Source organism: Aedes albopictus, chromosome 2 (assembly GCF_035046485.1).
Source record: "Aedes albopictus strain Foshan chromosome 2, AalbF5, whole genome shotgun sequence".
Taxonomy (NCBI): Eukaryota; Metazoa; Arthropoda; class Insecta; order Diptera; family Culicidae; genus Aedes; species Aedes albopictus.
Window position 1 is genome coordinate 493,114,759 of NC_085137.1, and position 22,872 is coordinate 493,137,630.

General features: G+C 39.7%; 1 protein-coding gene across 2 annotated transcripts in view; it reads left to right on the forward strand.

The window, feature by feature from the left end:
• The first annotated feature begins 1,494 nt into the window (after positions 1 to 1,494).
• Positions 1,495 to 22,872, forward strand: part of LOC109423344 (syndecan) — a 158,350-nt gene continuing 136,972 nt past the window's right edge. The window contains exon 1 of one of the 2 annotated variants that reach the window (XM_019698290.3): positions 1,495 to 2,702. In XM_019698290.3, the coding sequence (XP_019553835.3) occupies positions 2,610 to 2,702 (93 nt within the window). In that variant the 5' untranslated portion in view covers positions 1,495 to 2,609. The remainder of the gene's footprint in view (positions 2,703 to 22,872) is intronic. The other variant, XM_019698291.3, reaches the window with a different exon arrangement.

Here is a 22,872-nt window from a genome sequence, read left to right on the forward strand (position 1 = left end):
GCGTATGATACAATCGTTTGAGACCAACTGTGGCAGATTATGCACGAATACGGATTCCCGGATAAACTGATACGGTTGATCAAGGCGACGATGGATCGAGTGATGTGCGTAGTTCGAGTATCAGGGACACCCTCGAGTCCCTTCGAATCTCGCAGAGGGTTACGGCAAGGTGATGGTATTTCGTGCTTGCTGTTCAACATAGCGTTAGAGGGTGTAATAAGGAAAGTGGGGATAAACACGAGTGGAACGTTTTTCACGAAGTCCGTTCAGCTGCTTGGTTTCGCTGATGATATTGATATTATAGCTCGTTAGCTCGTAATTTTGAGGCGATGGCGGAAACGTACATCCGACTAAAGAGTGAAGCTAGGCGAATCGGATTAGTCATTAATGTGTCGAAGACAAAGTACATGATGGCAAAGGGCTCCAGGGAGGAATCACCGCGCCCGCCACCCCGAATTTCTATCGACGATGATGAAATCGAGGCGGTTGAAGAATTCCTGTACTTGGGCTCATTGGTGACCGCTGACAACGACACCAGCAGAGATATTCAGAGACGCATTGTGGCAGGAAATCGATCAACTTTGGACTCCGCAGAACTATACGATCGAACAAAGTTCGCCGTCACACGAAATTAATTATCTACAAAACGCTGATTAGACCGGTCGTCCTCTATGGGCACGAAAGATGGATTCTACGTGCAGAGGACCAACGCGCCCTAGAAGTTTTCGAATGGAAGGTGTTGCGTACCATCTACGGCGGAGTGCAAATGGAAGACGGGACTTGGAGAAGGCGAATGAACCACGAGCTGCATCAGCTGCTGAGAGATTCAACAATCGTCCACACTGCGAAAATCGGAAAGCTATGGTGGGCGGGTCACGTCATCAGGATATCAGATAGCAACCCGACTAAAATGGTTCTCGTGGTGAGTCATCCGACAGGTACAAGAAGACGTGGAGCGCAGCAAGCTAGGTGGGTCGACCAAGTGGAGGACGATCTGCGGACCCTACGCAGAGTGCGGAAATGGAGACAAACAGCCATGGACCGAGTGGAATGGAGACGGCTACTATGTACTAGTAGAGGCCACCCCGGGCCTTAGCCTGATCGGTAAGTAAGTAAGATACCAGTTTGACCAAACACCAAATTGCCGTCGCAACAGAAATAATGTTCAATCAACATATGAATAGATATTTTAAATTAGTTCATAATGAAATCCAGAATAAATTGGACGGTGCGCAGCCATTTATTACCGCCGAGGGACCTATCGTTGGTATATTTTCGACACGCAACCACGTTGCGCAGTCATATCGCAATCTTCCATACAAGCCCCTCGTTTGCAGCGTCTGTCATGCCGCATCAGAGTCTGGAATCACAACCCTGCGCATTCGGTGCCTACACTCTTCCCGCACATTCATTCACAGACCGAGACCGGAGAGCATATTTTTATACAAAACTTGCCTTGCCTCTTGGCCTTTACTACAATATTGCTAGACATGTTTATATGTTGATGGGAAGTGAGAAGCGAGTGAGAGCGAGCCAGCAGAGACTGTAGTAGACCAGACCCTTCCGATTCGTATAGGGGGAAGACATTTTGAAAGCGCAAGTCGAGAGCCGTCCGTCGAGAATTTCTTGCTGGCTCGATGATTTTCATTGATCATTGCCGTTGTTGGTGAACGAAACAGCCAGAGCCAGTCCAGTCAGTCCGTGCTGACAGTGAGCAGACGAATACAGAGCGTGTGCGAAGGAGGAGTTGTGCGTTTCGATCTTCGGTTGGAATATTTGTGAATTTGGGCGATATTCCGGAGGAAAATTACGGTATTCGCGAGTTGGGTGGATATTTTGCGCATCACTGCAATCGTTAACCGTCCGAATGCGGCCGGATAGGCTTTAGTTGGTGCAGTTCCGAGTGGCCAAAAGTCCAGGCCGTGTCCAGGGCCGAAAATCCGAGCGTGAAAATTGTGTGAAAGATTTACGTTCCTCTCTGTGCTGTGTGCTGTGCTGGTTGGATCTCCTCTGTGTTGGTATTTGTGGTTTTTGTGCGGTGGTGCCGTTTCGTTCTGGCGTACGGGACTTGGTCGGGATCTTTTCTTTCGATAAGTCGGTTCCTCCGCGCGCGTCCGCCCCCGCGTACGGTTGTGGGCTGTGTGTTATTTTACTTTTTTCCCATTCAGTACGGGGCAAAGAATAGTGTGTGTATGTATGTTTAGTGCGTACACGCGTGTGTAGTGGTGCGTGTGCTGGTTGGTGAACAGGGCACATACGACGAGGCAAGCAAAATAATATACATCGCAGGTTTTGGAATTCGATTTCCGAATCCATAAAAAAGAAACGCACAGGAAAAGTGCTTCGTGATTTGGAATAGTTTTAGCGAAAAGATTCCGCCCGAAGTGTAGACCGTGTCAGTGAATAGCAGCCGTGGATAGCGCGAAAAGAATTGCCCATTTACTGGAGTGTACAGTGAACTGCATAGGATAGATTTAATTAATCCTAGGAAGAAAATCTCAAGGCAGAAGCGCTGTAGTGTTGGTACGTACAGGTGAACGAAGCAGAGAGACGAGGAACCGATACACGAGAGGGAGTTGCGGCGGTAGCAGGGGCCAGCAAAAAACAGGATGTATCTCAGAAGAATTCACATATCGACGATAGTGTTGGCATGTTTCATGCTGACAGCGCCGTGGTCTAGCGCCTTGGCACAGGATGAACAGGTATGTGTCATGGAAGCACTGGTCTCCGTTCACTAGAATTAGTTTTTGTTTTATCTCCTTCATTAATACAAAAAAAGATTCTCTCCACAAATCATGCAAAGTGACAGTGGAGATGCAGTAAGCTGCAGAGGTTTTCAAAATTGTGGTACAGCGGAGCAGATACATTTGAACATTTTGAAAACCTGTTGAATATTTTGTCGTTTTGAAGAAGACGTTTAACCCTTGAAAGTCGAAGGATTGGGCAAATTATTCGCTCGTCAAAACTTAAAGCAGTCTTGGGTATGCTGGGTTGGAGTAGATTGGTATTGTCTTAAAATACATGCATTAGTTTTGCTTCGAGTGCAGCTTGATGCATCTGAAGGAAGAAGGTGGTTTGGTATACTGAATCTAACCGCTGCTATCTACAGGGGATAGACAAAATGATCGGGGCAGGCAAAATTTTCACTTTTCGAAAAATGTTCAACTGGCTGTAGTTTTTAAAAAAGTGCATCAAATATTATTCAAATTTTTACTGTAAGTTCACCAACTAGTTGTGTATCAGTGGTCCAAATTTGGGAAAAATCGGGCCATTCTCCACGAAGTTATAAAGATTCTTGGAAAAGGTGAAATTATCCGATAGCCAACTTTGGGCTGTTATATCTCCGGAGTCAATGAACCGAATGCAATGAAATTTTGACTATTTATGACTTATATAATGAGCTATGAAAAACTGTTGACTTAACTTAAAATTCTTAACACGGAAGAAAATTACAATGATTAGATTATTTTTCTAATAAAACACCAAATTATCCAAAACTTCAACATCGTTTCAAAATTCAAGATGCAAATTATAGATAATTTAACTTCCCTCTAATTGACATATATACGAATGTGTTTTGAAGGAAAGTAACAACAAATCCTCCAACAAATTGAAAAAGTAATGGAATACATATTTAAAACAGTCCAATTTGCTCAAAAAACGTGAAACAAATAAAATCGCCATAACTTTTTCTTTTGTTGAAAAATTCAAGTTTAGTCAAATGTTTTTTAGAGTTCTTTATATAAGTCATAAATGGTCAAAATTTCATTGCAATCGGTTCATTAAATCCGGAGATATAATAGCTCAAAGTTGGCTATCGGATGATTCTACCTTTTTCTAGAATCTTTATAACTTCGTGGAAAATGGCCCGATCTTTTCCAAATTTGTACCACTGATACACAACTAGTTGATGAACTTACAGTAAAAATTTGAGAATATTCGATGCACTTTTCAAAAAGTTACAGCTAGTTGAACATTTTTTGAGAAGTGAAAATTGTGCCTGTCCCGATCATTTCGTCAATCCCCTGTAACTCAACTGTCTTCAAGATCTTTAAGAAACTAAAAGAGCCATCTGAAATTTGACAAAGAATTGACCTGCACGTGGAGTGCTACCAGACAAGCAAAACTATGAACTCTCTTGACTAGGCCTCTAAATAAGCTGACATTCGATCCCGTGTTAACCAAGATAGCCCATTTGTTAAAAATGAACCCCAGTAGATAGGAAATCTCGAGATGGACTGGTCGGTATGTCCACTGGGGATATACGACCCATCAAAAGTTTGCTTTAAGTGTCTTGAACCCTGGGACACAAGTCGTGGCCCTGATTGGAGCAAGCTGTGTAGGCGATGTGAATGTAAAGGCCATAAGGCGCAAAGCTGCACACATTTTTTCACGTGCTTGATTTGTTCCGGAAAATCCGTAAATAGCAAGTACCCGACGGGAGGTCCACCGGTAACGGCAAATGAATCGCGGATGGGTCTAAATGGACGGCTATATGGATAACGGGGAAATACCCAATCCAAGAGTTGGTGTCTTCATCTTACGAAGGCTTCATTACTTTTTGTACACCTGGCTTAACAAGTAGTTTGAACTGGAAGGTAGATGATGCCTACACTTATTGTGACCACCTGGTGGTTCGTTGCAAAATCAACTACAATAACAGTACGCAGCGGATAGAGAAAAGGGTGATTAGACCAAAGTCAAGCCCTCGAAGGTAAAAGACATCATATTTCAACGACAAGGTATTTTTATTCTTTGATATCCTTATGTTATTCCTCAGCGAGCTATATCTGAGATAATTTTCGGGGTTTCTTAGGAATTTTCTCTCTGGGTTCCTTCCAGGAGTTCCTTCTGAGATTCTTAAAAGGTTCCATCTGAGATTCCTTCAGGATCTTATTCTACAATTTCTTCTGAGATTCCTTCTGTTCAAGGGAATTCTTCCGGGAATTCTCATGGAGCTCCGGAAATCCTCCAAGAATTCCATCCCAGACTTTCCTAACAGCTTCTTTTGGAATGTCTTCTATTTTTTTTACGTCCAGAAAATATTTCTGGAAAATAGAATCCCGAAAAAAAAAACTGTTGATTTCCTCTCAGAAGTCCTGTAGGAACTTCATGATAAATGCCATAAATGAAAACTGCCGGAGGAATTTCTTAAAATAATAACAAATTTTGTTATGGTTATTCACATAAACGAATCCTTCCAACAAAATTATATCAAATTGTGTTGTTTCTAACAACGGTTGTAATAATTTTGTTATAATATTGTTAGGAGCTTCTGATCGGGTTACTGTAAGAAAGATTATTATTAAAGGCATTTAGATTCGATTTTTTTTTGTAGAAGCATATTCTGGTATTGAAACATGTTTTTTTTTATTAACAAGTGGTTTTTTTTCTACAATCCGCCCAAAGTTACTATTGAGAAAACTTTTTTAATAATAATTTTTCATAGCTCAAAAAACTGTGTGAACTAGTCCGGATTTGGATTTGAGTGCAATGAAAGTACCCCAAAAACTTAGAAAACAGATAACTGTGAAGTACAGTAAGACCCATAAAAAAATGCGACAGTTTTCAAAGTCATCGTTCCCCTACTTTGAACTGATTAACCTTGCATATATCTATTGGATAGTATAGTAGAGCCACTAATCCGATAATGGCAAAGGAACAGAGACTGATTTCATGCACATACCTTTGGAAATATAACGTTGAACATATGGATGTCGAAATCGTCCACGCGCCAGAGGCCGTTTTTTAAGGATATAATTTTCTTTCAATTGCTTTCAATCACATTCAATCAAATTTTATTTTCAAAATAGTACTTTTATGGCTGGATAAGGTCTTCAGGAGTTCGTTGGTTCGTCGGACAAGAACGAAAAAAAATATTACCTTATAAATGAAGGGACATTTTCTGAAAATTTAATTTTTAACTAATGATAATTTTTAGAAAATATTAGGGGTACTCTCTAAACAGATTAAATTGCTGCGTAAGCCATGATTTTCTGGTTATTTGAAATGTTTCCTGATTTTGCGAGTGAAATAATCAAAGATTGCCTTGGTGATCGCGACGTTTAATCAGTTTAATCAGTTTACGCTGTTTAGTGAATCCCCCTATTATGTTTTAAGCATGAATTTGTTTTAAAGTACTTAGTATTTGTACCTATCATAAAGGTAGGTTTATATGCCTTCATCGACAAAAAATTGTTTTGAAAAATGTTCAAACAGTGTTAAGCTTTTTTATTAATTTATCTTAAATACGGTTTTTAATATGTTGCACCTTTTTTAGTATTTGTTTCCTAAACATTTTAAATTATTTTTAAAATATTTTTAAAACATAAGCGTATTAAAGAGTACTTATTTCTTCATGGTTTCCATGTGTTTTAAAGTTTTTATCTTAGTTCATTTTGCGCTGAAAATTAGAGGAAAACTTGATTTTATTAAGAAATTGTTAACAATTATAAGGTATCCCATAAACGTAACCAATGAATATTTTGACAAAAATTTTAAAGATCCTGTATGACAATGACCTTCTTATTGTATCCTAATCCAAAAAAGTTTAATTCATTAGGATTATTTCAATAAAAATCATCAAATACCGCAAAAAAATAGTCGCATTTTTTATGGGTCATACTGTATTTGATTTGCAGCTAATTATATATCCAGTTTACAGTTTGTATTGATAATATTGTTCATATCCGACAAACCATGTTGATATCCAACCAGGGTTGTGCAGTTTCAGGATGGTTAATGTCGAACGACACTCGCTTTAACCATCACTTCATACGACAAACGCGGTCCATCAAAATATAATCGATTCACTCAAAAGCCACTCAAGCCAACCCTCGTTCAATGCAGAGTCAACCACATCCAGCAGCAGCGATCGTCTCTTGTTTTCGAACCACACGATGAAACACCGAAGCTAGTTTTTGTTCTACGCCTTGCATTCTATTCATAGGGCGTGCTATGTTTGTGTTTGGTGCGCCATGCAATACTACGGGGTGATCTTCAACCTGGGCCTTTCAGATGAGAGTCACCTCTAGGGACGAATGACCGAAAGGTTAAAGTCCCTCTAAAAATCAAATACACACACACAATGAGAGTCACCCAGCAGTGAGTGACATAGCTCTGCGTCGGAACGAATGTTAACAAGCGTTCGGCATCTCAGGAGATTTGCAAAGAAAGAGCGTGGCGGCGGTAGCCACCGCATCAATGCGTTCGTCTCGAATGTGTACGTTAGCAACATAGAGACGGTCAGCTGTAGCGTTGATGGAGGAAGAAAGGCAATGTTGATATTGCGGCTTTTTTGTGTTATGATGGTGATAATGCACAAGACTGATTCCAACAGTTTTTTTTAAATTACAGCTTCTAACAGATTATAACTAAATGATAACAAACTCTGTTACATTTTTTAAAACAAATATGACGCCATACACAAATTACGTATCGCTTAAGAAAGAGGGGGAAGTACACTAAAACCCCAATTTACGCTCACTTCTTTTGCGCCAAACTCAATTTGCGCCCCCCGATTTACGCACTAATTCCCAAATAACGCTCCCCCCATTTACGCACTAATTCCCAAATAGCGCTCCCCCAATTTACGCTCCTTAGGCGTAAATTGGGGTTTTAGGTATTCGGGAACAAGTAACATGTGATACATATGATACATAGAGGGTTAGGGTAGAGGGTAGGGTAGATGGTTAGGGTAGAGGGTAATGTTAGATGGTAGGGTAGAAGGTAGGGTAGAGGGTAGGGTAAAAGGCAAGGTAGAGGGTAGGGTAGAGGATTAGGGTAGAAGGTAGGATAGAGGGTAGAGTTAAGGGTAGATGATTAGCGTAGAAGGTAGGCTAGAGGGTTAGGGTAGAGGGTAGGGTAGAGACTATGATAGAAGGTTAGGGTAGAGGGTAGGGTAGATGATTAGGGTAGAAGGTGGGTAGAAGGTATGGTGAAAAGTTATGTTAGAGGGTGGGGTAGAAGTAGAAGGTAGGGTAGAGGGTAGGGCAAAAGGTAGGGTAGAGGGTAGGGTAGAGGGTTAGGATAGAAGATAGGATATAAGGTAGGGTAGAGGGTACGGTAGAGAGGGTAGAGTAAAAGAAAAGAGGGTAGGGTAAAAGGTAGGTTAGAGGGTTAGGGTAGAAGGTAGGGTAGAAGTTAGGGTAGAGGGTAGAAGAGAAGGTAGGGTAGAGGGTAGGGTTGATTACTGGCGTAGAGGGTAGGGTAGAGGCTTATTGTAGAGGATAGAGTAGAAAATAGGATAGAGGGTTTGAGTAGAGGGTAGGGTTGAGGGTTAGGGTAGAGGGTTAAAGTGGAGAATAGGGTAGAGGGTTAGGGTAGAGGGTAGGGTAGAGAGGAGAGTAGAGGATAGGATGGAGGGTTAGGGAAGGATGAGAGATGAGAGATGAGAGATGAGAGATGAGAGATGAGAGATGAGAGATGAGAGATGAGAGATGAGAGATGAGAGATGAGAGATGAGAGATGAGAGATGAGAGATGAGAGATGAGAGATGAGAGATGAGAGATGAGAGATGAGAGATGAGAGATGAGAGATGAGAGATGAGAGATGAGAGATGAGAGATGAGAGATGAGAGATGAGAGATGAGAGATGAGAGATGAGAGATGAGAGATGAGAGATGAGAGATGAGAGATGAGAGATGAGAGATGAGAGATGAGAGATGAGAGATGAGAGATGAGAGATGAGAGATGAGAGATGAGAGATGAGAGATGAGAGATGAGAGATGAGAGATGAGAGATGAGAGATGAGAGATGAGAGATGAGAGATGAGAGATGAGAGATGAGAGATGAGAGATGAGAGATGAGAGATGAGAGATGAGAGATGAGAGATGAGAGATGAGAGATGAGAGATGAGAGATGAGAGATGAGAGATGAGAGATGAGAGATGAGAGATGAGAGATGAGAGATGAGAGATGAGAGATGAGAGATGAGAGATGAGAGATGAGAGATGAGAGATGAGAGATGAGAGATGAGAGATGAGAGATGAGAGATGAGAGATGAGAGATGAGAGATGAGAGATGAGAGATGAGAGATGAGAGATGAGAGATGAGAGATGAGAGATGAGAGATGAGAGATGAGAGATGAGAGATGAGAGATGAGAGATGAGAGATGAGAGATGAGAGATGAGAGATGAGAGATGAGAGATAAGAGATGAGAGATGAGATGAGAGATGAGATGAGAGATGAGATGAGAGATGAGATGAGAGATGAGATGAGAGATGAGATGAGAGATGAGATGAGAGATGAGATGAGAGATGAGATGAGAGATGAGATGAGAGATGAGATGAGAGATGAGATGAGAGATGAGATGAGAGATGAGATGAGAGATGAGATGAGAGATGAGAAATGAGATGAGAGATGAGATGAGAGATGAGATGAGAGATGAGATGAGAGATGAGATGAGAGATGAGATGAGAGATGAGATGAGAGATGAGATGAGAGATGAGATGAGAGATGAGATGAGAGATGAGATGAGCGATGATATGAGAGATGAGATGAGAGATTAGATGAGAGATGCGATACAGTGGTTCTCAAGCTGGGGTCACGGGCCATGCTGTTTTCGCAAGAACCTTAAGACCGAGGGGAAAGAGTGATTATGCATCTCAAGGGGTATTTATCACAATGCTCTGGTGTTGTAAACATCAGGGGTTTTCAAGCTGGAGTTACGGGCCATGCGAATTCCTCAAGAATCTTCAGGGTGTCTACTACCTGGAAAAACCTGGAAAACCGGGAATCCTCAGGGAATTTTATTTAACAGGGAAAAACCTGGAATACTCAGGGAATATCTTGAGTACTCAGGGAAATCTTACTCCGATAAAAAAAAACATTGAGTCGTATGAATAAAAACCTGGTAGTAAAAATCCATATTGAAATTTCGCCACAAGGATTTTTTCCAGAAATTCCGTCAGGGTTTCTTTCTGGAACTTTTTTAGAAATACCTCCTGGAATGTCTCCCAGGATTTCTTATAAAATTCCTTCCGCATTTTTGACGCTATTTTTCATGATATTCCTTTTTGATTCCTTCCAGGATTCCTGAATTCCAAACGATTTCTCCTGGAGTTTTTCACGAGGATGCTATTCCGTTCCCCGTTTTTGAGAATTAACTGCAAGAGTTCATCAAGAGATTTCTTTGGGCTTTCTTCAAGATGTTCTTCCTGGTCTCCTACAGGAATTTCTTAAAAGTTTTCGCGAGTTTTTTTAAGTATTACCTGACATTTCTCTCGGAGTATCTCCAGGAACTTTTCTCAGAACATTCCTTCCGATGTTGGTCATGAGATGTCTCTCAGAGTTTTTCTTAATTTACCCTGGACTTTCCCCTAAGATTTTTTTCCAGAGTGCCTTCTGGGATTTCCACAGCAGTTATTGCTGATATTTCTCATTGAATTCTTCTCTTGCATTTCAGAGCCAGGCTGTTCCTTGTAGTTGTTCCGGATTTCTTGCAGTGATCCACCTGAGTTTTTTTTTACAGATATTCTCTGCATTATTCCCAAAATTCTTCCCGGAATCTTTACCAAAAATTGTCCTGAGATTCTGGATACTCCTTTAGGGATTTCTCTCAAAGTTATTGCAGGGATTCTACGGGTTTTCCTCAGAATGAGATAACTACCTTATAGGAAATTCCTGGAGAAATATTCGAGAGAATTCAAATAAAATCTTGCGAGAAACTCCGCAAAGTGTTATTGAAGAAATCACGACAGGTACTTCAGGAAAAACCTGAGAAAAATGAGACATCTCGAAAAAAGTTCTAGGTAATAGTAATCCCGAGAAGAAATATTAAGGACATCCAAGGAGGAATTTTGAAAACCTCATGGAATACTGAAAGCAGCTACGGACGAAGTTCCGCGAGAAAAACAAGAGAAATATCGGAAAACTATCGGTAAAAATCACCACATAAACTATTGGATAGATATCCCGGAAAACCACTAAAAAGACACGGACACTGGCTTCAGGCGGCGGCTGTACCGATTGAACGAAATTAAATACGGAGTTGCTACGGATAAGAAGCTATTCTCGTGAAAAATTTCATCTCTAGGAGCGGGAATCGAACCCTCATCCATCCGTACACTAACCGCATGGCTATGAGGCTCTACCAACGACATGCTTGAAAAGACTTTGAATAGTTTTGGATGGATCTTCGGGAGGAATCCAGCGAGAACCTCTAGAAGTTTATCGGAAAACTTTTGCAAGAAATATCGGGACGTACTCAAACAGATATCTCATGTGAAAGAATCATGCGGAAAGCTAGGAAGAAACTTTGGAAGAAATTCCAGGAATTATGCTCAGAAATCTTGAGTAGGGGAACTTACGTATTTTCGGCAGTTTTGTTCTCTTCGTCATGAGGGGTTTTTCGAAACCTGTTGAACTCAGAGTTGGCATCAAATCCTTCCTAACCAAGCTGAATATGATCAAGTTTCAGGCAATTTGGCCGGCATAAATCCCCCATGACGAAGAGAAAAAATCTGCCGATGATACCCTAAGTCACCCTTTATAATTTTTACAAAATTTGAGTTATTTTTTGAATTATAAACTATCAAAATTTCATCTGGAAAAACCTGGAAAACTCAGGGAATTTTATTTTGAGTTATGAGTAGACACCCTGATCTTAAAAGCGATGAGAAAGTGAAATCGGCTTTTCAAATTATGCATCTCAAGCAGCATTATACAATAGGTTTCCGGGTCATTTTGCCGAATGCCGTTTGGTCAAACTCCATTTGGCCGAAAAGGTCGTTTGGCCGAATGCCGTTTGGCAGAAAAATGCATGATGAAATAAAGTGACCATGGCATTGTTTCCCGTTTCAGTATATCTCTTAAGAACAGCCCATAATTCAAAGAACGAAAAAGCTTTGATATAATATCGGTAGTTTCAACGCCAACTAATCAATGAAAATCAATACTAGAAAGAATAGCCTATGATTGAAAGAAGGAAATACTTCTGATGGTCATATTGGCAGTTAGAATGTCAAAAACTTCCTCTGAATTCTTTTGATCGTGATTCGGCCAAACGGCATTCGGAAAAACGACCCTATCGGCCAGATGTCACTCGATTCTGGTGTTTTTCCTAGGGAATGCAAAAAATCCTTCCTAATACCAATTTATAAGTCAGGCAAAAAAGCTGATGTCCGCAACTATCGTGGCATTGCAATTATTTCATGTATTCCAAAACTTTTCGAATCAATCATTAATAAAACTATGTTTGGCCAAATGAAAAATCGGATAACAAACGCTCAACACGGCTTTTTTAAGGGTCGTTCAACTACTACCAACCTTTTGGAATTTGTAAATTACTCATTGAATGTAATGGATAACGGTAATCATGTTGAGGCACTCTACACTGACTTTAGTAAAGCCTTCGATAAACTTGACATTCCTATGTTGATTCACAAGCTTGAAAAAAATGGGGATTGAAATAAGTCTCCTTACCTGGATTAAGTCATATTTAACTGATCGTCAGCAAATAGTAAAATTCAAAGAGCAAAAATCTAATCCAATTCAGGTTACTTCGGGAGTACCCCAAGGCTCACATTTAGGTCCTCTTCTTTTTATTTTATATGTTAATGACATTTCTTTTGTTTTAAATAAATTAAGGATTCTTATATACGCTGATGATATGAAGCTATTCTTGGAGATCAATAATGACGATGACTACATAGTTTTTCAGAATGAAATAAACGTTTTTCATACGTGGTGCTGCAAAAGTTTATTGGAGCTTAATGTAAAAAAATGTAATATTATAAGTTACAGTAGGAAACAAAACACACCAAGTTTTCCAGTAGTATTAGGAAGCGAATATGTTACACGTTGTGAGAAAATAAAAGATCTAGGGATTGTTTTAGACTCCAAACTAACATTTGTGGATCATTATAATGCAATTACTCATAGAGCAGGCAACATGCTTAATTTTATAAAACGTTTTAGCTATCATTTTCAAGATCCTTATACACTCAAAACACTTTATGTTTCTTATGTACGTTCAATTTTAGAATACTGTTGTGTTGTTTGGTCGCCTTATACTAAAATATATGAAGAACGTATAGAGTCAATTCAACGTCAGTTTTTACTATATGCATTACGTAACTTAGGTTGGTCTGTAATGCCTCTGCCATCGTTTGAATCACGTTGCTTGTTAATTAATCTCCAAACATTGAAAAGGCGCCGAGAGTGCGCGATGGTGTCGTTTATCAATGATGTTGCCACTCAACGCATTGATTCGTCTAGTATGTTGTCAAAATTAAATTTATATGCTCCAACTCGCCAACTGCGTAGTAGAAACTTATTTGCTGTAGATTTTCACCGTAGTAATTACGCTAAATTCGGTCCACTAAATCAGATGATGTCCACTTATAATCAACATTGTGAAAGGATTGATCTTACCATGACGCGGACAAAATTGAAAAAATACTTTTATGATACTCAAAACCAAGGAACTTAATAAATATTGTTAAGTGGAATAGTGCAATATAAAATGTACAACTAAGCTTACTTATGTAACTAACGGTCTACGAATGATTGACGTCAAATAAATAAATAGATGGCATTTGGCCAAACGACATTTGGCCAAACGAACTTAAACTTAAACTTTGCTCTTCTTCCTAGCACTTTCGGTTCATGAGATATTCACGTGGCACGCTATGTCCAAAGGGAAGTATTATGAAAATCGAATGTACCTCAAATGTTATTTCCTAGGATCATAGGTTTGGACCTCTAGTTTCAGAATCTGTGCGGCTTAAAATATTTCATCTTGGGTTTTTTGATATTTTTGATTTTTTCCTATTTTCCCATACAAATGTCGAAAAAAGTCATTTTAGGCCAATTTCGTCCCATATAAAAATGAATGGGAAAAAACCCAAGATGGATGATTTTAAATCACACATATTCTGAATCTAGAGGTCCAAAAATGCGGTTCAAGCGAAAAAAATTGGAGGTACATTCACTTTTCATAATACTTCCCTTTGGACATAGCGTGCGTGGCCCGTGACCATAGATTGGAAACCAATCTATATTAGGGATCTTGATCCTTAAGATGATCAATCCGTAAAACATTTGCTCTTATACCTAGCACTTTCGGTTCTTGAGATATTCACGTGGCCCGTGACCATAGTTTGGAAACCACTGATTTTTCAACATATCTATATTAGAGATACTGACCCTTGAGATGATCAATCCGAAAAACATTTGCTCTTCTTCCTAGCACTTTCGGTTCTTGAGATATTCACGTGGCCCGTGACCATAGATTGGAAACCACTGATTTTTCAATTTATCTATATCAGAGATACTGATCCTTGAGATGATCAATCCGTAAAACGTTTGCTCTTCTTCCTAGCACTTTCGGTTCTTGAGATATTCACGTGGCCCGTGACCATAGATTGGAAACCACTGATTTTTCAATTTATCTATATCAGAGATACTGATCCTTGAGATGATCAATCCGTAAAACGTTTGCTCTTCTTCCTAGCACTTTCGGTTCTTGAGATATTCACGTGGCCCGTGACCATAGATTGGAAACCACTGATTTTTCAATATGTATCAATATATCAGAGATACTGATCCTTGAGATGATCAATCCGAAAAACATTTGCTCTTCTTCCTAGCACTTTCGGTTCTTGAGATATTCACGTGGCCCGTGACCATAGATTGGAAACCACTGATTTTTCAATATGTATCAATATATCAGAGATACTGATACTTGAGATGATCAATCCGAAAAACATTTGCTCTTCTTCCTAGCACTTCCGGTTCTGGAGATATTCACGTGGCCCGTGACCATAGATTGGAAACCACTGATTTTTCAATATATCTATATCAGAGATACTGATCCTTGAGATGATCAATCCGTAAAACGTTTGCTCTTCTTCCTAGCACTTTCGGTTCTTGAGATATTCACGTGGCCCGTGACCATAGGTTGGAAACCACTGATTGTTGCAATACAGGTACATTGTGATAAGTACATACTCCCTGCAGTGGCACGCTATGTCCAAAGGGAAGTATTATGAAAATCGAATGTACCTCAAATGTTATTTCCTAGGATCATAGGTTTGGACCTCTAGTTTCAGAATCTGTGCGGCTTAAAATATTTCATCTTGGGTTTTTTGATATTTTTGATTTTTTCCTATTTCCCCATACAAATGTCGAAAAAAGTCATTTTAGGCCAATTTCGTCCCATATAAAAATGAATGGAAAAAAAACCCAAGATGGATGATTTTAAATCGCACATATTCTGAATCTAGAGGTCCAAAAATGCGGTTCAAGCGAAAAAAATTGGAGGTACATTCACTTTTCATAATACTTCCCTTTGGACATAGCGTGCGTGGCCCGTGACCATAGATTGGAAACCAATCTATATTAGGGATCTTGATCCTTAAGATGATCAATCCGTAAAACATTTGCTCTTATACCTAGCACTTTTGGTTCTTGAGATATTCACGTGGCCCGTGACCATAGTTTGGAAACCACTGATTTTTCAACATATCTATATTAGAGATACTGACCCTTGAGATGATCAATCCGAAAAACATTTGCTCTTCTTCCTAGCACTTCCGGTTCTTGAGATATTCACGCGGCCCGTGACCATAGGTTGGGAACCACTGATTTTACAACATATCTATATCAGAGATACTGATCCTTGAGATGATCAATCCGAAAAACATTTGCTCTTCTTCCTAGCACTTCCGGTTCTTGAGATATTCACGTGGCCCGTGACCATAGATTGGAAACCACTGATTTTTCAATTTATCTATATCAGAGATACTGATCCTTGAGATGATCAATCCGTAAAACGTTTGCTCTTCTTCCTAGCACTTTCGGTTCTTGAGATATTCACGTGGCCCGTGACCATAGATTGGAAACCACTGATTTTTCAATTTATCTATATCAGAGATACTGATCCTTGAGATGATCAATCCGTAAAACGTTTGCTCTTCTTCCTAGCACTTTCGGTTCTTGAGATATCCACGTGGCCCGTGACCATAGATTGGAAACCACTGATTTTTCAATATGTATCAATATATCAGAGATACTGATCCTTGAGATGATCAATCCGAAAAACATTTGCTCTTCTTCCTAGCACTTTCGGTTCTTGAGATATTCACGTGGCCCGTGACCATAGATTGGAAACCACTGATTTTTCAATATGTATCAATATATCAGAGATACTGATACTTGAGATGATCAATCCGAAAAACATTTGCTCTTCTTCCTAGCACTTCCGGTTCTGGAGATATTCACGTGGCCCGTGACCATGGATTGGAAACCACTGATTTTCCAATATATCTATATCAGAGATACTGATCCTTGAGATGATCAATCCGTAAAACGTTTGCTCTTCTTCCTAGCACTTTCGGTTCTTGAGATATTCACGTGGCCCGTGACCGTAGGTTGGGAACCACTGAAATTAGCAAAACTGCTAAATTATTAATTGTAATTGAATAACTTATAACCTTTTCATAGGTTAGGAACTTTGTGATTTCGATCTTCACAAACTAATTATAAAACTGAAAAAAAAACACTCCCCCGATTTACGCACTAATTCCCAAATAGCGCTCCCCCGATTTACGCACTAATTCCCAAATAGCGCTCCCCCCAAGTTACGCTCCCCCAATTTACGCTCCCCCCGTTTTGAGCGTAAATTGGGGTTTTAGTGTACAATTTATTGTTACGGCCAATACACAAATTTTGAGACTTTAATACAAAAAAGTGTAACGGAAGAGGAGGGGATGTTAAAACACGACGATTTTAGCGTTGCATTATAAATGAATGCTATCTATGCCATAAGCTTTGTTTCAAGTCATTTGGCACAAGTAATCAATATAACAAAGATGATCAAACTTTTTCTCGTAAATACAAAAAAAATCTAACAAATTTTTAAATTATTTTGTTACGAAAAATATAGCAAATATTATGATAAATGTGTTACGGACAATTATTTTAATATGCATAATGTAACAAATGCTGTTATATATCTCATTGAATGAATAAAGCAAGTTTTGTTATAGTTTTGTTTTTGAAATAATAACAAATTCTGTTACAATTATGTTATGATTATGCACCTATAAGAGTCCTTACAACAAAATTGTATCAAATTCTGTTATTTCTAACAACGGTTGTTGTAATTTTGTTATTATCCTGTTAGGAGCTTCTGGTCGGGTCCCTAATGAGCTCCTGGAAAATTCCTATTCGGAACACCAGAAAGAATTCCAGAATGAACTTCTGGAGGAATTTCAAAAGGATCTGCAGCAATGTTGAACAGGATTCTTGAACGGAACCAGAAAAGAGTTCCTAGATGAATTGTGGAAAGAGTTCCTGAAGAAATCCCGGAAGCAGTTTCTGAAAGAATTCTTTAAGAACTTCCCGGAAGAAGTTCAAAGTGGAATCCCGGATAGATTTCCCAAAAAAATCCTGAATAAATTCCAAGAGAAATCCAGGAAAAAGTTCCCGAAAGAATCTACGAAGAAGTTCTTGAAGAAATTTTAGAAGCAATTCCTGACAGTAGCCCAGAATAAATCCCCGGAGGAATTCAGGAAGGAGTTTCAGAAATAATTTTGGAGGAGCATCTGGAAGAAAAAAGGAGCTTCTGGAGCATTCCTGTAAGGATCTTAGAAAGAATTCATAAGGAAATCCCAAAAGGAGCGCCAGGAGGAATCTAGTATGGAATTCCTGGAAGGAATCCCTTGAAGTCCCGAAAAGAATTTACGAATCAATCCTGGCAGGAGTTCTAGGAGGAATCTTTGAGGAATCCAAGAAAGGATCCCAGAGGGAACTCAGGAAAATTCCAAAAAGAAATTCCATTGAAATTCTCTGGAAGAATCTCAGGAGTACTTCCAGGAGGAATCTTGATAAGAGCTCTTAAAGGGATTTCAGACGAAACTATTGGAAGAATCACAGAGGGAGCAGTCCTAAATTAACCTCTTGAAGAATCTTTTCAAGAATTTCTCGAGAATCTCATAAGCATATCGTCCCCAAATGAATAATTATTATTATTATGACTATTTATTAACGACACTTTACCATTATTGTGGCATTCGTGCCATAAATGAATAATTATGGTGGACATTATTTACCTACAAAGGAAAAAAAATCTCAAAAACGGGTTTAACCTTTCGTCACTCGCGAGGTTTGATATTACCGCCAGCACCACGATAATGCTGAGTACAAAAAGCGATTTTTTTTTCAAACGTGTTCAACAAAATACATCAGTGCGATCACTCGAGGGTTAAAATAAAAGTCCACGCTTGTACATAGAGAGGCAAAAGGTGATCATGATTTTTTCCTGTCCACGAGGTATGTATATGGATGTCCCCTTATCTTAGCGCTAAGTGCTCCGTGGGCATTGGCAGTAAAACCCCATCCAGTATACTAGGAAGCTCCTCGACTAGTGGCTGTAGCTGGTAGGGGAACAAAGCCCAAAATGCCAAGATGGGGTAAAATGGCCCAACTCATAAAATCATTCCTGGATGGGACTTGATCATTGCTATAGGTAAATGGTGTCAAGATATGTTTGCATCAAACATTCTTCTAGAAGCTAGGCCACCAAACCCACGAAAAATCCTTTGATTTCCCAATGAAAATTGGCAACTTCCGGTTTTTCGTGCTTGCAATTAAGGTTTTCTGGTGATTTTATTACCAGCCATGTGTTTCCAACGAGATTGAGGCACGCATGGAGACGCATGGTTGTTGATGTCTAAGCTTTCCATGTTAGGGGTCATTCAAATATTACGATTATCGTTTTGCGGGGAGGGGGGTAACACTCCATTTATTGAGTATACGAAGAAAGCGGGACAGAGGGGGGAAAATGAGTCGGAAATGCCCGAAAACTGATGGACGTAATTTTTGAATGTTTTCATGAAGTGGCATCTTACCCCATGGCAGATGGTCGTTTTGCACCACTTCCGTTTTACGAATCAGTTTTTAAAATCGCTGAAAATCGATGAAAATGCAATAGTTTTGTGAATATTTTTGCTGAGGTATCGAGAAAATATTGTCTAGTTGCTGTTACCACTTTGGAAGCCTAACAAATGAGGCTAATTATCATTGAAAACAATGAAAGTTTGAAAAATGGCATTTTACCCCACTTGACCCTACATATAACGAGACGAGAGAACCAACAACTGACTGGTCTGTAGACTGTAGGACCATCGGCGACGGCGGCTGGTTCCGCCGTGGAGGAAACTTTAGGGGTGGTAAGAATGCCAATAACAATAACATTAACACGAGAACCTGACTGGCTGGAGGAACGTGGAAGAAAAAGAATCCGCTGATGCAGGCAGTGTGGTGTGCTAGTACCAGCCAGCAAAAGCCAAACACGAATCACTCGGCTCGCTTTTTTTTATCAATGTTGCCAGCTTTTATGGCTGGCGAATTCACAACCGATAGGCTCCGTCGTCGTCGTCGTTCGGTGCATTATTTCGGTGCCGGAGGCTGTTCCGCTAATGATGTCACTTTTATGGTGCCTGGGTTTGGTCGGTCGGTTGGCCTATACCCACCCATTCATTCGTATACAACATGAATAGTGGTAGGTAATGTGAAGTAAACACAGCGCCTCTCGACCGACTGAACGACCGACCGACCGTCCGGGCCGGGCAAAAGAAAGAGAGTAAGAGGGTGTGACATCATTAGTGTTGTTTATTATCACTTTGGTGCGGTATCTCGGCGCCCCCACTTGGCTGCGGGTAGTGTTGGACCGTTGCGCTGAAGGATTCTTGGGTAAAAGGAATGCCGTCGCTCGTTCGTAGTGGTTTCTGTCGCATTCCACGGGGTAGTGTTTACCGGGATGAAGGTCGGAGATAGTGAATTAGCACTTGTTATAAGATGGACCCGTTGAGGACCCGTTTGAATGGAAACTTGGAATAGCTCATGCTCCTTCAGAAACTTTAAGCACCAGTATTCATATTCCTCTTTTTGTTTCCAAGAAAGACTCGTCAGCATGGCCTTGCTAAATATCCGCGCTTTTACCACTTCGGCTAATCTCTTTTTCTTCGCGTAACCTGTGTAACTGGAACCTTCTCAACCGGAAAGCCTGCTTCTCAGCCTAGTGATCTATGAGCACTTCCACAGTTATCAACTGAGAGCTTTCTGTGCCAATGATCATTCCTAAATTTGGTAATCATCTACTTAATTTACTGAAATAAAAAAAAAGTATAATTGTGCTTTTGATAACGTTTTGTCACCTACTTTTCACCTATCGCAAATATATAGTAGTCAAAACAATTTAGATGAACTTTTGCAGTAAACTACCCTCAATTGAACCCTTGATTGAACGGCCTCAATTTGTATGGGAAAACATAGAGGGAGGGCCAATAGTAACTACAAGTTTCACTAAAGAATGTGCACAGCACCGGTTTGTGTGATTAAAAACAAAAAATGGAAAACTCAACAGTGAAACAATTTTTTCAAAGCTTAGAAACTGGCCAAAACAAGGACTTAATTTTAAGTTCCCTTAGATTCAGAGTTCTCTAGTTTCTCCAGACGTTCCTTTAGAAAACCCTGAGTATTGTGTTGTTCTTTGCTGTGCATGCATCGCTCCTGTAAGGGGTGAGTATCGCAGCATAATCGATCGCGTTCGCTATTGTCTCGAGTGAAAATCAAAACAATAGATGCGCGGGTGTTTAGTGTTCAGTATTGTGTTGTTCTTTGCGGAGTATTGTGTTGTTCTTTACAGAGAAGAACATCAATCAAGACAATTAGATGATCGGCATTGAACCACAAAAACCCCACAACAATTGGTGAGATCTTTCCAATATTATTTATTTATAAATAATTCTATGTCAGTATATTTACTTTATAACTGCATATAAGTTGAAAATTCGCTATTTTCAATATCCTTTCATCTATTGGAAGATGCTTCAGTTCTGGGCTCTTTCTAAGTTGATGAAGGGATTTATAAATGCTTGCAAGGACTTGGCCAGGTGTGTGGAGCTGAGTGAATATTCAACTTTGCAACTCCATCCAAGATTTGTGCAAGTATTCATGCTATGCTATGCTATGCTATACGTTCCTTTAGAAAACCCTTTCAAAAAATCTTTAAAAATTCCTTTTGGGAAAGTATTTTGGGAATTCCTTTAAAATTTCCCCAAGAATACCTCCAGATATTTGAAAACTGGGATAGGAATTCCCTCAGACGTTTCACCAGAGATTTCTCCAAAAATGTTCTCAAATATATTTTTTGCAAAATCTTGCATGAATTGCTTTAGACATTCCTTTTTGAAATACTTCCATAAAGTATTTCTTGAATTCGTTATGCAATTTTGTACGGGGATTCCTTCGGAAGTTCCTATATATAGGGCTATCGAATAGTCTATCGACTTTGTTTAATAAGTTTTTCATAAGCATCTTCAGAGTTTTTTTTTTCGGAAATTTCTCTATAGATTTATATAGAATTTTTCCCTTGGATTCCTTAGCCCTAGTAAGATGTTGGGGTCAATATGATTCAGGCAGGCTCGCTGAATATGCACCACGTTATCGTGGTGCGCCTAGCTTAACATCTTAGGAGGGTTAAGAAAGTCGTACCTACATTTCTTCAATAATTTAACCATTTTCTCTAGAAAATCCTTCAATACTTAAGGATTTCTCCAAAAATCCATCCTGGGATTCTTTTAAGAAGTGTTCCACAGATACCTACGGAAATACGTCCAGCGATTCCTTCAAACATTGTCTATGGAATCTTAAAAAAAAAACCTTCTAGGAGCTCAAGGTGGCTATTCAATGGGGTTTTGGACTAATAAATCATTCAATGAGGGTATATTTGGTTTAGGGAGGATTTCCGGAATCTAAGTATAGCAACCAAAATAATCAAGATGGCAGCCTAATATTTAAGATGGCGGCTGTTTAATGAAGTTCCAGGTTCTAAAACTATTCAATATAAGAATCTGGTATGAGGAAGAAGTCTGGAGATCAAAATGGCGACCATAATTTCCTAGATGGCGGACTTAAATGGGGTTTTCGAAGGCACGAGAAAGGCGTCATCACCGCTAGGTGGATTAATTTGGGTTTTGTTTTTACATTCATTTTGAGAAAGGTTCATCAGAAGCATCTTGAGTTTTGAGAGGCCATCTTAGAATTTAGTTCGCCATCATGAATATTCTGGCCGGCATTTTTGGACTCCGGACATATTCTCCATATTGTATATACCCAATACCCATATTACATAGTTTTAAGGCCTAAAACTCCATTGAAAAATCTCCATTTTGAATTTGGAGCCGCCATCTTGGATTTTGGACCACCATTTTGGATCATTTGGTCGTCATTTTTGGATTCCAGTCATCTTCCCCATACCAAATATACCCATATTGCATGGTTTAAGAGCTCAAAACACCAATAAATAGCCGCCGTCTTGAATTAGGAGCCGTTATCCTGGATTTTAGACCACCATCTTTTATATTTGTTTTTATTCTTAACTACTTAACCTTATTAACAGCTCTTTTGTCCACTTGAGCACTATGTACGTGAGTGATTCCGATTGGCAGCTGCACTTACACTTTTTGTGCAACGCCTAAATGTATTCTATGTTTCTATTAGATCCATTATATCGAACTGGTTGCTGTTTGCTTTGGCCAACTCAGAACCCCCCTTCCCCCTTGTTCATACAAATATTTCGAAATTTGTGTCGAGCATAGACTTTGTCCAGACCCCACTCGTCCCCCCAAAGAGTCTACGTAGTTTATGGGCAGGCCCTTCTTAGACTAAAGGTATGCTCAGAAGAGGGTCAGGGGTCAGCTGCTCTCAGGGGAAAAGCAACTGACGAAAAATTGCAAGTGCCGGGGCCGAACCCATGATCATCCGCTTATGAAGCGAACATGTGCCAACTGTGCCACGGGCTCCGGCAATCCCATCTTGTATATTCTGGTAGCCATTTTTGGAGTCAGGCCTTCTTCCCAATACCA